Source organism: Anabas testudineus, chromosome 8 (genome assembly GCF_900324465.2).
Source record: "Anabas testudineus chromosome 8, fAnaTes1.2, whole genome shotgun sequence".
In the NCBI taxonomy this organism is placed as follows: domain Eukaryota; kingdom Metazoa; phylum Chordata; class Actinopteri; order Anabantiformes; family Anabantidae; genus Anabas; species Anabas testudineus.
In genome coordinates, this window is record NC_046617.1 from 11,402,472 (window position 1) to 11,421,363 (window position 18,892).

General features: G+C 40.4%; 1 protein-coding gene across 1 annotated transcript; it reads left to right on the plus strand.

Annotated features, from left to right (window-relative positions):
- Positions 1-7,695: 7,695 nt before the first annotated feature.
- Positions 7,696-18,666, plus strand: LOC113157438 (myosin heavy chain, fast skeletal muscle). The gene is made up of 39 exons (XM_026352913.1): positions 7,696-7,899; positions 8,087-8,230; positions 8,326-8,482; positions 8,615-8,642; positions 8,724-8,838; positions 8,928-9,020; positions 9,107-9,170; positions 9,747-9,845; positions 9,928-10,031; positions 10,127-10,265; positions 10,371-10,489; positions 10,588-10,737; positions 10,820-10,990; positions 11,079-11,385; positions 11,550-11,626; positions 11,709-11,796; positions 11,894-12,011; positions 12,140-12,263; positions 12,358-12,494; positions 12,628-12,883; positions 13,262-13,504; positions 13,625-13,801; positions 13,888-14,033; positions 14,127-14,217; positions 14,312-14,701; positions 14,828-14,954; positions 15,060-15,178; positions 15,471-15,667; positions 15,781-15,964; positions 16,058-16,223; positions 16,393-16,517; positions 16,647-16,955; positions 17,033-17,236; positions 17,324-17,449; positions 17,554-17,724; positions 17,879-17,983; positions 18,071-18,166; positions 18,248-18,379; positions 18,649-18,666. Exons 1-39 carry the CDS (start codon positions 7,696-7,698, stop codon positions 18,664-18,666), a joined length of 5,820 nt encoding a protein of 1,939 aa, XP_026208698.1.
- The last annotated feature ends 226 nt before the right edge of the window (positions 18,667-18,892 follow it).

An 18,892-nucleotide genomic window follows, 5' to 3' on the forward strand; every position in this document is an offset into this window, starting at 1 on the left:
TTAATAGTGTCAAATTTTCATAATTCCACACCTTCAAAGTGATCCACCCTGCAATAATATCATTAACTGCCTATCATTAACTAACTAAGTCATGACTTGTTTACCCATTTGCTTTGTGTGGTAAGAGTTGGTAAGTGGTGTTTCATGTAGAGGTTATCGTATCTTTGTCACATCTTCACTGTGTTTGCTATCTTTATCTCTGGGAGCAGCATAATTGCAGTGGCCTGGTGGTTTAATTTTCGTTAGAGAAAAATGGGTTTGCATAACTTGACATTATGTTGAGAGGGAAAAGGAAGAGGAGAAAATGTTTGTAAATTAGTCTTTTGTGTATGTAAAAGTTGCTATATATTTTTAATTTTGTGCACTATATTTTCAAGGTACTGTGGCGGCCTAATAGCGCAGCAAGTGGCACAGTAAATGACATGATCATACATATAACAGCAGTCAGTTTTGTTTTGTTTTGTGAGGACTTTTGTTTCGGCTTTTCCCATTAGGGGTCGCCACAGCGAATCATCCTTTTCCACCTCACTCTATCATGAACATCTTCTACCCTAACACTAGCCAACCTCATGTCCTCTGTTAAGACATCCATATATCTCCTCTTTGGTCGTCCTCTTGTCCTCCTGCCTGGCAGCTCCATCTCCAACATCCTTGTACCAATATACTCACTATCCCTCCTCTGAACATGTCCGAACCATCTCAGTCTGGCCTCTCTGACTTTGTCGCTAACACAGGCAACGTGAGCCGTCCCTCTGATGTACTCGTTCCTTATTCTGTCTAACCTGGTCACTCCTAAGGAGAACCTCAACATCTTCATCTCTGCTACCTCCATCTCAGCCTCTTGTCTCTGTCTCACTGCTACCGTCTCTAACCCATAGAGCAGAGCTGGTCTCACCACTGTCTTGTACACCTTTCCTTTGAGTCTTGCTGATACTCTTTTGTCACACAACACTCCTGATGCTTTCCTCCACCCGCTCCAACCTGCCTGCACTCGCCTCTTCACCTCTTTTCCACACTCCCCATCACACTGAACTGTTGAACCCAAGTACTTAAACTCCTGCACCTTCTTCACCTCAGCCCCCTGTAACCTAACGCTTCTACCTGGATCCCTCTCGTTCAGACACATGTATTCTGTCTTACTACGACTGACCTTCATGCCTCTTCTTTCCAGAGCAAACCTCCACCTCTCTAGCTGTTCCTCTACCTGCTCTCTACTCTCACTGCAAATCACAATGTCATCGGCAAACATCATTGTCCAGGGAGATTCCTGTCTGACCTCATCTGTCAGCCTGTCCATCAACATAGCAAACAAGAAGGGACTCAAAGCTGATCCTTGGTGTAGTCCCACCTCCACCTTGAACTCCTCTGTCTGACCTACAGCACATCTCACCACCGTCATACTTCTCTCATACATGTCCTGAACTACTCTGACGTACTTCTCTGCCACTCCCGACGACCTCATACAGTACCACAGCTCCTCCCTCGGCACCCTGTCATACACCTTCTCTAAATCTACAAAGACACAATGCAGCTCCTTCTGACCATCTCTGTACTTTTCCATCAACATTCTCAAAGCAAAAATGGCATCAGTGGTGCTCTTACGGGGCATGAAACCATACTGCTGCTCACAAATCTCCACCTTCTTCCTAAGCCTGGCTTCCACTACTCTTTCCCACAGCTTCATTGTGTGGCTCATCAACTTTATTCCTCTGTAGTTGCTGCAGTTCTGCGTGTCACCCTTGTTCTTAAAGATCGGAACTAGAACACTTCTCCTCCATTCCTCAGGCATCTTCTCACTCTCTAGAATCCTATTGAACAAACTGGTTAGAAACTCCACTGCTGTCTCTCCTAAGCACTTCCACACCTCCACAGGTACGTCATCAGGACCAACAGCCTTTCCACTCTTCATCCTTTTCAGAGCCTTCCTAACCTCATCCTTTCCAATCTCTGCTATTTCTTGCTCCACAACATCCACATCTTCCTCCCTTCTTTCCCTGTCATTTTCCCCGTTCATCAGCTCCTCAAAATATTCCTTCCATCTTTTCTGCACACTCTCCTGGGTTGTTAGCACCTTTCCATCTCTGTCCTTAATCACCCTTACCTATTGCACATCCTTCCCATCTCTATCTCTCTGTCTGGCTAGCCTGTACAAGTCCTTCTCTCCTTCCTTTGTGTCTAACCTGTCATACAGCTCATTGTAAGCTTTCTGTTTGGCCTTTGCCACCTCCCTCTTCACTCTACGCTGCGCTTCCTTGTACTGCTGTCTACTTTCCTCAGTCCTTTCTACATCCCACTTCCTTCTAGCCAACCTCTTCCTCTGGATGTATTCCTGTACTTCCTCATTCCACCACCAAGTGTCTTTACCTTCTTTCCTCTTTCCAGATGACACACCTAGCACCTTCCTCCCTGTTTCCCTGATAACTTTTGTTGTAGTTTCCCAGTCATCTGGAAGCTCATCCTGACCACCCAGAACCTGTCTCAACTTCTGCCTGAATTCCTCACAAGTTTCTTCATTCTTTAGCTTCGACCACTTGGTCTTCTTCTCTGTCTTCCCTCTCTTCTTCTTCCTGACCTCCAGAGTCATCTTACACACCACCATGCGGTGCTGTCTGGCTAAACTCTCTACCACCTACCACCACTTTGCAGTCACTAACCTCTCTCAAATGACCTCGTCTACATAGGATGCGTACTCCTACCTCCACTTCTGTATGTCACTCTATGTTCCTCTCGCTTCTGGAAGTAGGTGTTGACTACAGCCATTTCCATCCTCTTAGCAAAGTCCACCACCATCTGTCCTTCCAGATTCCTTTCCTTTACACCAAACCTGCCCATCACCTCCTCATCACCTCTGTTGCCCTCACCAACGTGCCCATTAAAGTCTGCTCCAACAACAACTCTCTCTCCTCTGGGGATACTCTCTATGACCTCATCAAACTCACTCCAGAATCTCTCCTTCTCTTCTAACTCACAGCCAACCTGTGGCGCATACCCACTGACTACATTCATCATCACCCCATCAATTTCTTGCTTTAGGCTCATCACCCTGTCTGAGACTCTTTTCACCTCTAGAACATTGTTCACAAACTCCGCCTTCAGGATCACTCCTACCCCGTTTCTCTTCCTATCCACACCATGGTAGAACAGTTTGTATCCTCCTCCAATGCTACGTGCCTTGCTGCCCTTGTCTCCTGCACACACAGAACATCTACCTTCCTTCTCTCCATCATGTCTGCCAGCTCTCTGCCTTTCCCTGTCATCGTGCCAACGTTAAGAGTCCCTATTCTCAAACCTATGCTCCTGCCTTTTCCCTTCTCTCTCTGACCACGAACCCTTCTGCCTCCCCTCTTTCTTCGACCAACAGTAGTCAAATTTCCACCGGCACCATCAATAAAATATCTCTAATGTGTAATTTTTAAAAAATGCAACTCTGGATGGGAATAAGTGTTGTGACATTGCAAAAGCTTATTGAAACAATGCCCAACGAATGCATGCCGTAATCAAAACTAAAGGTGGTCCAACTACATTTTAGAGTGTGTGACTTTTTTCGGATGGCCAGTGTATATTTACTACTCTAAATAACAAAATGACCACTGTGTGTGGTATATGTGATTAAAGACACATGACAAGTTGAACTACTGACTTATCAGAAACAATACTACGGCTTGTATAGCATCTTAAAAAAATTGGAAGTTCAGCCACGGCAACTGGACTTCCTGCATGATAAAGCATAATAAATTAAAGACAGGTTAAGTCTAAGACAGACATACAGACAGGCTTATACATAGTCTGTTATTTTTGATCAAAATCAGGCCTAATCTTTTCATAACCTCTCCTTACGTTGTTTCACCTAATGAGCCTATTCAGGCCAGGTGTGAAGTGAAACCAACTATTCTCAGACCTCAGACTTGGATGACTAGTGAAATATTTTGACCTAGCAAGAAGGGAGTCAAGTTGCCATGAGTCAACTTCCAGATAACTTCATCTGGATGACTGAAAATCTTCGCCGACATCCCTAAAAAAGTTTCAACTGGTTTATAATTTGCCAACAAAAACACTGCAAGTAAGTAGTGAGAATGTTTACATACAATGTAGGTGCCATCGTTGCTTGGCACTGTTTAATGTTGCGTTTAGCTTGCTTTTGTTCACTCGTGTACGTGCAGGAGCTTTGAGCCCGGTTTTGGGGGTTTTAATATGTGAGGTCAGGACCACTGGTGTGTAGTCATTACAGACTCTGGGACGTGGCATCTTATTCACGGGAGCTAGGCTTGACTTTTTTCACCTAGGAGGAACTCTCTCCAGATGCAGGCTTAGGTTGAAGATGTGTTGTCCACATTGTTGGGAAGAACAAGATTTCAGCACCCTTGGGCTGATTCTATCTGGCTCTGAAGCCTTTGTGGGGTGAATCCTGTTCAGCTCTCTCCTCACCTCATTTGCTAAGATGGACATCATAGGGATGGTAGCTGAGTTGTGTGGGGGAGGTACCGAGGAGGGAGTTCTTAGCTTGGAATCTATCAAAAAAATAATACATTTGTTGGCCCAGTTCACATTGCCCTCAGTAACCTGGCTGCTGGACTTGTAGTCAGTGATGGGCCTCATGCCCCTCCAAACCTCCCTGGTGTTATTATGCTGAAGCCTTTGTTCAAGTTTCCTCCTGTAAGCCTCCTTCCCCAGACAGCAGTCTGACCCTCTTCACTGCCTCCTTGTAAGCTGACCTGAATGCCTTTTCTTCTCATTCAGGAGGTTGTATTGGAGCTGTAGCCATCTTTAACATTAGCATTTTTGGATTTCCGACTCTGTTGCTATTCTCTGATTGTGCGCTTTGAAATTGACCTTGTTTTTTACTAGTTTGTTGGATATTATTTACATCACCTTGTTCTGAATCTTATTTAGTCTCCATTGTCTGCAGTATACTCACCTTTCCAAATTTTTCCTGCTCTCCAGTCACTAAACCTGCACCTAAAATGCCTCACTCTATTTCACAGCATCTTCCGCTTAACCACATCATCTCCCTGCCCTGCTCTTTACACTTACCTGACGCCGCCTTCTTCCCATCATCACCTTGGAAGCCCAGGACTACATTAGCCAGTTCCCCTTGCTCATTCCCTGTCATTCTTTTCCTGTTTCCTACCCGGCTCAGAACCAACCCCCACAGTACGTTACTCATTCTCTGGTTTGCATTTTGCAAATACTGTCTATTCTAGACCCTAAACCTGTCTGACCAGACCCATCTCGCCATACCTGTCCACAAATCTTCCTCACCACCCTTGAACTTCTTAAAATAAAACTTCGCTTTCAGCCTGGTTAAAGTCAAAAGCCCTTATAATTCCACCTTTAACCTGTAAGCAGCTATAAACATTTCTGATGTGCCCAGACAGCACGTCTTGCAAACAAGTTGTGAAAGACCATAAACAAACCCCTAGACTCACATGTCTGTTAACTTGAGGGAAGTCTACAAGTAACAACAAGCGATAACAAATTGCAAATTGACATCAGGCAATATTTGCCTGATGTCACAAGATTTTTTAAAGAAAATTGTGAACTAGATTAAACTATGTGTCAGCAACTGACATAGATGACAGACTAGGGTAAAAAGCAAATTATAAAATCTTGGTAAGTCCATCTTCACAGACCTGTAAATGTCAGTGTGCTAGAGCAAGAGATTCATCTGTGCTTCCAGAGCTAGGCATACAATACAGGTGCTTTATTATCTTTATTGAAGAATCTGTAACTACATCAACACTTGATGCTTCAAATTTGAAGCACTAAAGCACTGGAGTGCATTAAGCTATCCTACTATAACAACACAGCTATAAACAAGTAGATCAAGTCAGTCACTTTCCTCTATTGGATGTGTCTCTATCCTAATGGTGTGTGCCAGCTTTGCACTTTTCTGGCAACTCTATCTGACTCTGGGGCCAGTACAATGAATGCTCAGAATATATAATACACAATAAATCCTTGGCAATGGTTTTACCATTTATCCTTCTTTTCCTCCTTCTTTTGTATGTTCTTGAAATACATTTAAAGAATTAATTTATTCATTCAGAACATTAATCTCTTTGAACTTAATATGATGTTAACAACATATCTAAATGTATCCTATAAATATATCCTTCTCTGTATGCCAAATAAGAATTACTGCCCCCTCCCTTAGCTAAATTTATTTTTGGCTTTAGTAATACCTTGCAATCTGCTAGTAAGATGGCAAATAATAAGCTATGTCCATACAAAACTTAAAAATGAAAGTTGATCCTGGAGATGATCCCACACTTTCTTTTCATGAAATCATTTGTCAGCTAATCAGTCAGTATCAAACTGTTCTTATCTAAAGTAGGCCAAAAGCCTAATAACAAAACATTAATGGTATTTGTGAGGAACATATTTCGGGTGTTAAATTATCTGAGTTGGCAGTCCTTTTAAAACCTGTTCCCAGAAGATATATAACACCACCAGTGTTAATGGAAAGAACACCAGCCAGAATTTTATTGCAGATATCTGAGATTTGTATGTCATGTAACTATACACCAGTGGCATTTCAATGCTTCTCCAAATTTAAAACTCATTACTGGCTGCAATATAAAATCAGAAGGACAGAGGTGTCTACTATAAACTATGGTTACATTAAATAATGTGACTGTCTAGATTTATTAATATAAATAATCCACAAACGATGCAATGCACTTGTGCAATTTAATACTGGGTATTCCATAGACATTACTGGTGTTCTCACTATTTGTCATCATCTCAGCACAATCAAGTTCCAAATTATGTCAAGCTCAAAATATTGCCATTAGTTACAGAGCCTTTTTAATTAGTTGTAAATGATCTAAATGTGAAGACTGCATTAGAGATATTTATGTTGAAAAGGAAATAAAAATGAAAATTTGAGTTTCACATAAACAAGGTGTATATCAATAAATTTCAATCCTTAAAGTACAGACAATGTACTTTCAATAATGTCATTTGGTACACATGATGAGAATACTAAATTTAACCCAGTATTACCCAAAATACCCAAAATTCCAAAATATTTAGATACTACTATCTCTCAGTTAGATGAAATAACATAAATAAATGGCTAGTAGATCAGAATTAATGATAAGAATTAAAAATATTTGTGTATTATTTATTCAGATTTGGCAAATGTTATATAGATAAATATATGTAAAAAAGGAAACATGCTTATTAATGTATACACACTAAGCATATCACTATCAAGCCCCAAGGTGTCAAGCATTCCTGACCAAATTCAGAAGTGCACTTACGCTGAGGAGGCAGGGTTGTTGTATATAAAAACAGCAGCTCTGGATATCTGGTCCAACTGACGGGCATCTAAGGCAGGTGAGTGCAGTCTGCTATTCCTATAGCATGTATTTACATTATTATGCTGTATCACTGTTAATGAATTACATTTAAATACATATGTCAGTGTTTAATTTTTTATTATATTGCCTAATTCATATGTTATGACTTTGTATGTTAAATTTATTCTTGTAAAGTATATTAGGCTACCTATATTTTTTCTTTTATAGGACCTTGACATACACAGGATAAAGAGGAATTTCAGTTTGCATCGGCTAAGGTAAATTCTTTATTGTAAAAAAAAAAAAATAGTGGAAACAAGTGTTGGTTCTGTAAAAAGCATTTGATTTATGTTTGAATCTCTATACTTTAGGTTTTTATTAAGGTGCCACCATGAGCACTGATGCGGAGATGGAGCAGTATGGCCCTGCGGCCATTTACCTCCGAAAACCAGAGAAGGAGAGAATTGAGGCCCAGACTGCTCCATTTGATGCCAAAACCGCCTACTTTGTGGTTGATGCTGATGAGATGTATGTCAAGGGCAAGCTTGTCAAAAAAGAGGGTGGCAAAGCCACAGTTGAGACAGATGGGGGAAAGGTAGGTGAACAATTATACAATAAGAAAAATATTAAAACATGTTCATGTCTGTTGTTCTATTCACAGACCGTAACTGTAAAAGTTGATGTCATGTAAGATCATATGAAATATGACTAATGTGAAACAAAAAATTCTTAACTCTGAGTTGCACCTAAAGTCTGAAATATAACTTTATTTTTCTATTTAGACTGTCACTGTAAAAGAGGATGACATCCATCCCAGGAACCCTCCAAAATTCGATAAGATGGAGGACATGGCCATGATGACCCACCTCAATGAGCCATCTGTGCTGTATAACCTCAAAGAGCGTTATGCATCATGGATGATCTACGTAAGTCTAAGTTTTTTAAATTGCATATGTGTTTGAAATATAAACATGTTCTGTAATACAAGTATTAAAAGAGTGTTTATTATCTACTAAAACAGACCTACTCAGGATTGTTCTGCGTTGTCGTGAACCCCTACAAGTGGCTTCCTGTGTATGACGCAACATGTGTAGCAGCATACAGAGGCAAGAAGAGGATTGAGGCTCCACCCCACATTTTCTCCATCTCTGACAATGCCTATCAGTTCATGCTCACTGGTAAGAATAAAGTTTCTATGAATGTTTGTGTTTTTTTTTTTGTTTTTTTTTTTACAAACATAAAGTGGAAGATAACACATTAAGCTTAATTTTTTTGCTGCATAGTGATGTGAGTGTTTATTTGTATTTCAGATCGTGAGAACCAGTCTGTCCTTATTACGTGAGTATTGCACAAATTGTCATGCTGAATAAACTTCATAATGAAGAAACTGTACTTCAAAATGTGTCTCTTATACCCCAGTGGAGAATCTGGTGCAGGAAAGACTGTCAACACCAAGCGTGTCATCCAGTACTTTGCAACAATTGCAGCTCTTGGTGGTAGTAAGAAGGCTGAGTCAGCACCTGGCAAGATGCAGGTAAAACTGATTATTTACAATATAACTGCCTGTTACAAAAAAAAATGTTTTAGATGTTGAATGTATCTAACTTCATTATACTATTTCAGGGCTCCCTTGAGGACCAAATTGTTGCAGCCAACCCTCTGCTGGAGGCCTATGGTAATGCCAAAACTGTGAGGAATGACAACTCCTCTCGTTTTGTAAGTGATATTAGCATAGAAACATTATGATACTTTGTCTAATTGCCCTCAAAATTTGAGTTGCTAATAAAACTATGATTGTCTAGGGTAAATTCATCAGAATCCACTTTGGCTCTTCCGGCAAGCTGGCTTCAGCTGATATTGAAACATGTAAGTTTTTTATTATTCACAATGTTGATAGTATCAGCAAAAACAAAATTAAAGTTGATAATTCAATCCCCAATTCCTACATGTGGTAGTAAAAACATGTTGCAAAATGCATTTTAGATAAAAGAGAATGATTGCAATTTACATTCCTGAAAGAACAACATTTAGTTTAATAATTCAAAAATGGCTGTGTTTGGATATTAGGATGGGCATCATACAGCAGGTCTAATATATTTGCATTTAGAAACATAGACAAGGCAGCTTAGTGCTGTTTTAAGAAAAACTAATTCCTACATTATAATGGAGTTGTGCATGGGTATACAGTGCAATATATAATATATATGAGCAGGCTGCTAGCAATGACAAAATAAATACCTACAGATCTGACAGTAGCATTAATGAAAAAGATATATATAGATTGGCAATTAAGTCATGCTTCAAGTTGGAGGTAAGAGAAAAACAAGGCAACTGCAAAAATGATCTGTAGTGCTTGAATGTATATATTATGTATGTGTTTTAATGCTATAATTGTACATTCTTCATTATTTTAATATCGCTGACTGTATTTTTTATTCATAGATCTGCTGGAGAAGTCTCGTGTCACCTTCCAGTTGTCTGCTGAGAGGAGCTACCATATCTTTTATCAGCTGATGACTGGTCATAAGCCTGAGCTTCTGGGTATGATGTTAAATAAAATGAAAATTAATTTTGCGACAAACACTGATGTCCAATCTCATATGTTTCATTTTTGGTTTTCTAGAGGCTCTTCTGATCACCACCAACCCCTATGACTATCCAATGATCAGTCAGGGTGAAATCACTGTCAAAAGCATCAATGATGTGGAGGAGTTTATTGCAACAGATGTAAGGTCCCTTTTCACGAATATCTGGATTTTTAAACTTGAAAAGAAACAGGAACGTTCAAAATATAAGTGAATTTCCTTTTCCATGTAATGTAGACCGCTATTGACATCTTGGGCTTCAGTGGTGAAGAGAAGATAAACATCTACAAGCTGACTGGTGCTGTGATGCATCATGGCAACATGAAATTCAAGCAGAAGCAGCGTGAGGAGCAGGCTGAACCTGACGGAACTGAGGGTAAATATTAAAATAAACCACTCTCATCATGTCAATCTATTGTGGAAAATACTAAACACGTTACTGTGTACAATACTTAGAATTCCATTGTTTTCTTTCCATCAGTGGCTGACAAAATTGCCTACTTGTTGGGTCTGAACTCAGCTGATATGCTGAAAGCTCTGTGCTACCCAAGGGTCAAAGTCGGAAATGAGATGGTGACCAAAGGTCAAACTGTGCCACAGGTGAAAATATGAAAATGTTATGTTTAAAAGTGAAAAAAATGGATTTGGAGATTGCATCACTCTGAGAAATGCCCATACATCCTAATCCCTATTTCTAGGTCAACAATGCTGTCATGGCTCTGTGCAAGTCCATCTATGAGAAAATGTTCTTGTGGATGGTCATCCGTATCAATGAGATGCTGGACACCAAACAGCCAAGACAGTTCTTCATTGGAGTGTTGGATATCGCTGGATTTGAGATCTTCGATGTGAGTAGTTAATACAATTTTGAGAAGTGTTAAAAGTCATCACTGTGTTGACATGATAATTAACACCTTTCCATAACTACAGTTTAACAGTTTGGAGCAACTCTGCATCAACTTCACCAATGAGAAACTGCAACAGTTTTTCAACCACCACATGTTTGTACTGGAGCAAGAGGAGTACAAGAAAGAAGGCATTGACTGGGAGTTCATTGACTTTGGTATGGACTTGGCTGCCTGCATTGAGCTTATTGAGAAGGTAAGAAGCTACTCTGTAAGACTCTTACGTAATTTGTGTTAAATTAGTAGCTTCTGCTGGTTAATGTTTGACATGTTTAACCTCTCAGCCAATGGGCATCTTCTCCATCCTTGAAGAGGAGTGCATGTTCCCCAAGGCCTCTGACACAACTTTCAAAAACAAGCTGCATGACCAGCATCTTGGCAAGACCAAGGCTTTTGAAAAGCCCAAGCCTGGAAAGGGCAAGGCTGAGGCTCACTTCTCCCTGGTCCACTATGCTGGTACAGTAGACTACAACATTTCTGGCTGGCTGGACAAGAACAAGGACCCACTGAACGACTCAGTTGTGCAGCTCTACCAGAAATCTGCAAACAAACTGTTGGCCTTCCTGTATGCATCCCATGCATCTGCTGATGGTAAGAAGATGATTATTGACTATATCAAGCAAACTGCTCACTCATGTTAATTGGTTTAAACATGCAGTGTTCATGAGAACAGAAACATGAGCAGGAAAAGAAAAAACAATGATTCAGTGGTACTGTGGAATTTTCGTATCTATTTATTTTTCTTAAAAAAACAGAGGGTGCTGGTGGTGGTGGTAAGAAGGGTGGCAAAAAGAAGGGTGGCTCCTTCCAGACCGTCTCTGCTCTTTTCAGAGTATGTACTGTTTCAATAAAGGAAGTTTTAAAAACTACATATTAAAAAACATTAAACAACTTTTTATATTGATGATCCACAGGAGAACTTGGCCAAGCTGATGACCAACTTGAGGAGCACTCATCCTCACTTTGTCCGTTGCCTGATTCCCAATGAAACAAAGACACCTGGTAACTGCACATGCACAACTGCCACTATACTGCACACAGAAAAGCCACATACTGTAGAATAAGTGTGAACTATATTGTATAAATTTGCTATTCTCAGGTCTTATGGAGAACTTCCTGGTTATCCACCAGCTGAGATGTAATGGTGTACTGGAAGGCATTAGAATTTGCAGAAAGGGATTCCCCAGCAGAATCCTCTATGGTGACTTTAAGCAGAGGTAATTACAGTTTTGATTATGACAAAGCAATAGTGTAGTGTGTAATGATGATAAACACCAGGAAACATTACAAGGTAGATATATAGCAGATAAGGTAAATGTTTAAACAAACTAACTTGTCCTTACAGATACAAAGTATTGAATGCCAGTGTCATCCCTGAGGGACAGTTCATTGACAACAAGAAAGCTTCAGAGAAGCTTCTGGGCTCCATTGATGTGGACCACACTCAGTACAAGTTTGGACACACTAAGGTGAATTCAGACATTTTCAATACAATTTGCTCTGTGCATATGTTCTGTTGTATCCAGTGGTGTTCTAAACAACGTCCTTTACTTATCAACATAGGTGTTCTTTAAAGCTGGTCTGCTGGGTACCCTGGAGGAGATGAGAGATGAGAAACTGGCTGCCCTGGTGAGCATGACTCAGGCTCTCTGCAGAGGATACGTCATGAGGAAAGAGTTTGTTAAGATGATGGAGAGGAGGTAAACTTATCATTAAGTATAGAAAATTGCATTTCCATTTGAATAATGTACCTGATTTTTTATGGCTATTCTCCTTAGTTCTACAAAACTCCCTTCACTAAAGTGACATCACTTTTCTTTTTTCTTTTTCCAGAGAATCTATCTTTTCCATTCAGTACAACATCCGCTCTTTCATGAATGTGAAAAACTGGCCTTGGTTGAAACTGTACTTCAAGATCAAGCCTCTTCTGAAGAGTGCTGAGACTGAGAAGGAGCTGCAACAGATGAAAGAGAACTATGACAAGATGCAGTCAGACCTGGCTACTGCCCTGGCCAAGAAGAAGGAACTGGAGGAGAAAATGGTTTCATTGCTGCAGGAAAAGAATGACCTGCAACTGCAAGTGGCTGCTGTGAGTAGAATGAAAAATACACATACAGACATGGGATTGTTGGGTTTTCTGTATGATTCTTAATACAATTATACTTTGTCAGGTCTTCAATCTCACACTGTAAAGTGCCTTAAGATGAATTCTATTGTGATTTGGCGCTGTAAAAATACAATTTATTAAATTGAAGAGAATTAAATATCTCCCCTACACATTCAGTGTATATCTTGCATATACAAAAAGGGTAGATATTCTTTCTGTCTTCTGATTATATGTGTAGCAAAGCTACAATAAAACTAAATAAAATATGGAAGTTAACATTAAACATTCAAAATTATTTCTAGGGAATTTTCTAAGGAAAATTATTAAATGATCATAATATCTGTTCAAAATGCACTATAGGAAGTTGAGAACCTCTCTGATGCTGAGGAAAGGTGTGAAGGACTCATTAAGAGCAAGATCCAGCTCGAGGCCAAACTCAAAGAGACAAGTGAGAGACTGGAGGATGAAGAGGAAATCAATGCTGAGCTCACTGCCAAGAAGAGGAAGCTGGAGGATGAATGCTCTGAGCTGAAGAAGGACATTGATGACTTGGAGCTCACCCTGGCTAAAGTGGAAAAGGAGAAACATGCCACAGAAAACAAGGTTCAATACATTTTGGCTGTTTATTTTCTAAATATTGAGATGCATAATCTAATACTTTATCATGTGCTTTAAATTTACTAAACACTTAGGGAAAATGTTTTACTTTCATCCAATTTTAAGGTGAAAAACCTGACAGAGGAGATGGCATCTCAAGATGAGTCAATTGCCAAGCTAACTAAGGAGAAGAAAGCTCTCCAAGAGGCCCATCAGCAAACACTGGATGACCTTCAGGCAGAGGAAGACAAAGTCAACACTCTGACCAAGGCCAAGACAAAGCTTGAACAGCAAGTGGACGATGTAAGTAAAAACTTTGGGTCTTATGTGTGACTTTCATCTGAGTGAACAAAATATATAATGTACAATTTAACTTTTTAATTCAAAAGCTTGAAGGTTCACTGGAGCAAGAGAAGAAGCTCCGCATGGACCTTGAGAGAGCCAAGAGGAAGCTTGAAGGAGATCTGAAACTTGCCCAGGAATCCATAATGGATCTGGAGAATGACAAGCAGCAGTCTGACGAGAAAATCAAGAAGTGAGTTCACCTGTGAGGTCATTAATCATCTACATGTACACCTACAAAAGTAGAAACTATGTTACTGAATGTTTTCTTTGTCTCCTCCTCAAGGAAAGACTTTGAGATAAGCCAGCTCCTCAGCAAGATTGAGGATGAACAGTCTCTTGGTGCTCAGCTTCAGAAGAAGATTAAGGAACTCCAGGTAACATTACTTTACTTTAATATTACAGCAGGTCAATCAAAATAACATAGTTAAGTTAATTAAGCATGCTTAATCCTACTACTGTGGAATCAAGGCCCGTATTGAGGAGCTGGAAGAGGAGATTGAGGCTGAGAGGGCTGCTCGGGCTAAGGTTGAGAAGCAGAGGGCTGACCTCTCCAGGGAGCTTGAGGAGATCAGTGAGAGGCTTGAGGAAGCTGGTGGAGCAACAGCCGCTCAGATTGAGATGAACAAGAAGCGTGAGGCTGAATTCCAGAAGCTGCGTCGTGACCTTGAAGAATCAACCCTGCAGCATGAAGCTACGGCAGCAGCTCTGCGCAAGAAGCAGGCTGACAGTGTTGCAGAACTGGGAGAGCAGATCGACAACCTCCAGCGTGTCAAGCAGAAGCTGGAGAAGGAGAAGAGCGAGTACAAGATGGAAATTGATGACCTCAGCAGCAACATGGAGGCTGTTGCTAAAGCGAAGGTGAGTGGTTGAGAGTTTGTCTATAATTAACCTTATTGAAGAAGAGTTGTACATTTATTCTATCTACTGAAAAGCATTTCTTGTATTTGCTTACGTTTTTCACACAAACATCATTTCATTTTAAAGGGCAATTTGGAGAAAATGTGCAGAACTCTTGAAGACCAGTTGAGTGAGCTCAAAGCCAAAAACGATGAGAATGTGCGTCAGCTGAATGACATTAATGCTCAGAAAGCAAGACTGCAGACGGAGAATGGTGAGTTACCTGTAATGAAACCAGTGTTTAGGTAGATTTTTCACTTTCAAATACTGATTATATATTACTTATTATAGAATACTGATTAACACATTGTCCTTCAAGGTGAATTTGCTCGCCAAACGGAGGAGAAGGAAGCTCTTGTTTCCCAGCTGACCAGAGGCAAACAGGCTTACACTCAGCAGATTGAAGAGCTCAAGAGACACATTGAGGAAGAAGTGAAGGTGGGAAATGTTCAAATTTAACCTGATGGAAAATATTCATCAATGAATTGTGAGCTGACATAAAAAGTGAAAAGTTCATCTGAGAAAATGTAATCCTTCAGAAATATGCATGAGATCTGGTTTAGTACAGTCATGCATACTGTTATTTCAGAGCTAGAGGAGCAATTACATCTTAATGCAAAAGGGAATAAATAATCAAACGAAGTCAATTAAACATTGCACCCTTTCACTGAATTTGGCTATAATTAATCTCAATGAAAATGTCTTCTGAAATAAATTGTGTGGTCAACAGGCCAAGAATGCCCTGGCCCACGCTGTCCAGTCAGCCCGCCATGACTGTGATCTGCTCAGAGAGCAGTTTGAGGAAGAGCAGGAGGCCAAAGCTGAGCTGCAGCGAGGAATGTCTAAGGCCAACAGTGAAGTGGCTCAGTGGAGAACCAAATATGAGACTGATGCTATCCAGCGCACTGAGGAGCTAGAGGAGTCTAAGTAAATTGATCATTTCTACTTTTTCATACATCATAATTACACATATCCTATCACATATCATATTTGCTATGATTTTGTCTAACTAAACACAAGCAAATTCTCCTTCACTACAGGAAAAAGCTTGCTCAGCGTCTACAGGAGGCTGAGGAATCCATTGAGGCTGTGAACTCCAAGTGTGCCTCTTTGGAGAAGACCAAGCAGAGGCTGCAGGGTGAGGTGGAGGACCTCATGATTGATGTGGAAAGAGCTAATGCTCTGGCTGCTAATCTTGACAAGAAGCAGAGGAACTTTGATAAGGTAAATTGTTTAACTGGATCAGGAGTAACAGATTTATCAGAAGAAACTAATTTATATTTGTAACCATCAATTAATTAATCTATACAAATCTAGGTTCTTGCAGAATGGAAACAAAAGTATGAGGAGAGCCAGGCAGAGCTGGAAGGAGCCCAGAAGGAGGCTCGCTCTCTCAGCACTGAACTGTTCAAGATGAAGAACTCTTATGAGGAGACTCTGGATCACCTGGAGACCATGAAGAGAGAGAACAAGAACCTGCAGCGTATGTCAATATTCCTTGTGACTATTATAGCAATTTTTTACCTCTAGTGGTGTAATATATAAGCTTTTGTTGTACCAAAACACTGATAAATATGACTTGCTAGATTTATTGCATAATGAATTCATGTGCTCTAAATGACTCAGTGTATTTGGCCTTTGTTGCTCTGTAGAGGAGATCTCAGACCTGACTGAACAAATTGGTGAGACTGGAAAGAGTATCCATGAACTGGAGAAAGCAAAGAAAACAGTGGAGACGGAGAAGTCTGAAATTCAGTCAGCACTGGAGGAAGCAGAGGTAATCATGTCCTATTATTTTTCTCACTACATGAGAAAATTGTTTTGATTTGTGTTAAATTAAATTAATTAAGTCACTGAGTAATAATTCACTAATTCTTGGTGATATAATTGTTGAAATTACTCCAAGGGTACACTGGAACATGAGGAGGCCAAGATTCTCCGCGTCCAGCTTGAGCTCAACCAGGTCAAAGGTGAGGTTGACAGAAAGCTGGCAGAGAAAGATGAGGAGATGGAGCAGATCAAGAGGAACAGCCAGAGAGTGATTGACTCCATGCAGAGCACTCTTGATGCTGAGGTCAGGAGCAGGAACGATGCCCTGAGAGTCAAAAAGAAGATGGAGGGTGACCTGAACGAGATGGAGATTCAGCTGAGCCATGCCAACAGGCAGGCTGCTGAGGCCCAGAAACAACTGAGGAATGTCCAGGGACAGCTCAAGGTGGGTTTTGAGTGAATGTTAGATAAAATACATTGACGAGTAAAGAAGGTTTTCTCATTTTTCCTCTTCATTGTCAGGATGCCCAACTGCACCTTGATGAGGCTGTCAGAGGACAGGAAGACATGAAGGAGCAGGTTGCCATGGTGGAGCGCAGAAATGGACTGATGGTGGCTGAGATTGAGGAGCTGAGAGTTGCTTTGGAGCAGACAGAGAGAGGACGCAAAGTGGCTGAGCAGGAGTTGGTTGATGCTAGTGAGCGTGTTGGCCTGCTTCACTCTCAGGTGTGTTTTCAATAATCAACCAGAAACTGTATTTTTGAAAATCCATTACAAATATTATATAAAAGATGACTTTTCTTAAACATCTAGAACACCAGTCTACTGAACACCAAGAAGAAGCTGGAGGCTGACCTTGTGCAGGTCCAGGGTGAGGTGGACGATGCTGTTCAGGAAGCCAGAAATGCTGAGGACAAAGCTAAAAAGGCCATTACTGATGTGAGTTAACTTAATGTGGTTCTGTTGAATGCCTTTTAAATTTATTTTAAAGTTGTTGTTTTGTTTTTTTTTTAGAATAAACTAGACACAATTTATCATTTCAGGCTGCCATGATGGCAGAGGAGCTGAAGAAGGAGCAGGACACCAGTGCTCATCTGGAGAGAATGAAGAAGAACCTAGAAGTTACAGTCAAGGACCTGCAGCACCGTCTGGATGAGGCTGAGAACCTCGCCATGAAGGGTGGAAAGAAGCAGCTCCAGAAACTGGAGTCCAGGGTATGTATTATATTAATATACAACATACAGTATACACAGTGGTAAGTAAAGTTAAGTTAGGAATGTAAATCAAACTTTCAGTGGGTACAATAAAGGCAACTTTATCTCCTGCTTCACCATATTAATGTTATTTTCCAAAATCACCATATCACAGGTCCGTGAGCTGGAAGCTGAAGTTGAGGCTGAGCAGAGACGTGGAGCTGATGCTGTGAAAGGAGTCCGCAAATATGAGAGGAGAGTGAAGGAGCTGACATACCAGGTAAACTTGATATCCACTACACAGCTAACATAATAAGTCGTAATAAGATTCTGGACACTCATGATTGACAATTCATCATTTCTGCAGACTGAGGAGGACAAGAAGAATGTGATCAGACTTCAGGATCTGGTTGACAAACTGCAGCTCAAAGTCAAGGCTTACAAGAGACAAGCTGAGGAGGCTGTAAGTCAACTACAATAATAGGAGAGTTTGAGGTGTTGAGGCAACAACTGCCCTTACTAACCAAGTCCAAACCATTTACAGGAGGAGCAGGCCAACACTCACCTGTCCAGGCTCAGGAAGGTTCAGCATGAGCTGGAGGAAGCTCAGGAGCGTGCTGACATCTCTGAGTCCCAGGTCAACAAGCTGAGAGCCAAGAGCCGTGATGCTGGAAAGGTAATTAATAACATTTATAAAAAATGACTTTGTGGCTAATATCACAGAAAAATGTTAACAAGCATTTTATTTGGGATCACAAGCATTTAGTTTTAATGTATAGTGCGGGCAATTTCACCTATGGTAGATCCAGCAAGGCATGTAGAACCAAGCATATACACCTAACTGTAGGATGTCATTAAACACACTTAAAGGTCAAGAAGAAATGTTCAATAATACAATTTTAAATCTTTAAATAAGTAAATTGTACTTGTCTCTTATTTTTACAGGGTGAGTCTGCTGAATGAGAGACCACATCCAAGTGAAGCGGTTCAACAAAGTTCATAAAATATGAACGAACTGTTGAATACTTGTAACTGTAACATTTCAATAAACATTTTGCGTATTACTCAATAACATTTACTCTGTGTGGTTTTTCCAAATTTGTATCACCTGAAGCTCAATGAAGTTGTAGAGCAGGTAAAACTATTACATTAGCATACACATTACATAAGCTAACATTACTATTTAAAG

Excerpts from the sequence above, each read along its gene's own strand:
- LOC113157438 (XM_026352913.1), top strand. The coding sequence starts at position 7,696 with ATGAGCACTGATGCGGAGATGGAGCAGTATGGCCCTGCGGCCATTTAC. Across the intron at positions 15,965-16,057 it reads AGCAGAGGAACTTTGATAAG|GTTCTTGCAGAATGGAAACA; the intron begins GTAAATTGTTTA and ends ATACAAATCTAG. Across the intron at positions 17,725-17,878 it reads TCCAGAAACTGGAGTCCAGG|GTCCGTGAGCTGGAAGCTGA; the intron begins GTATGTATTATA and ends ACCATATCACAG.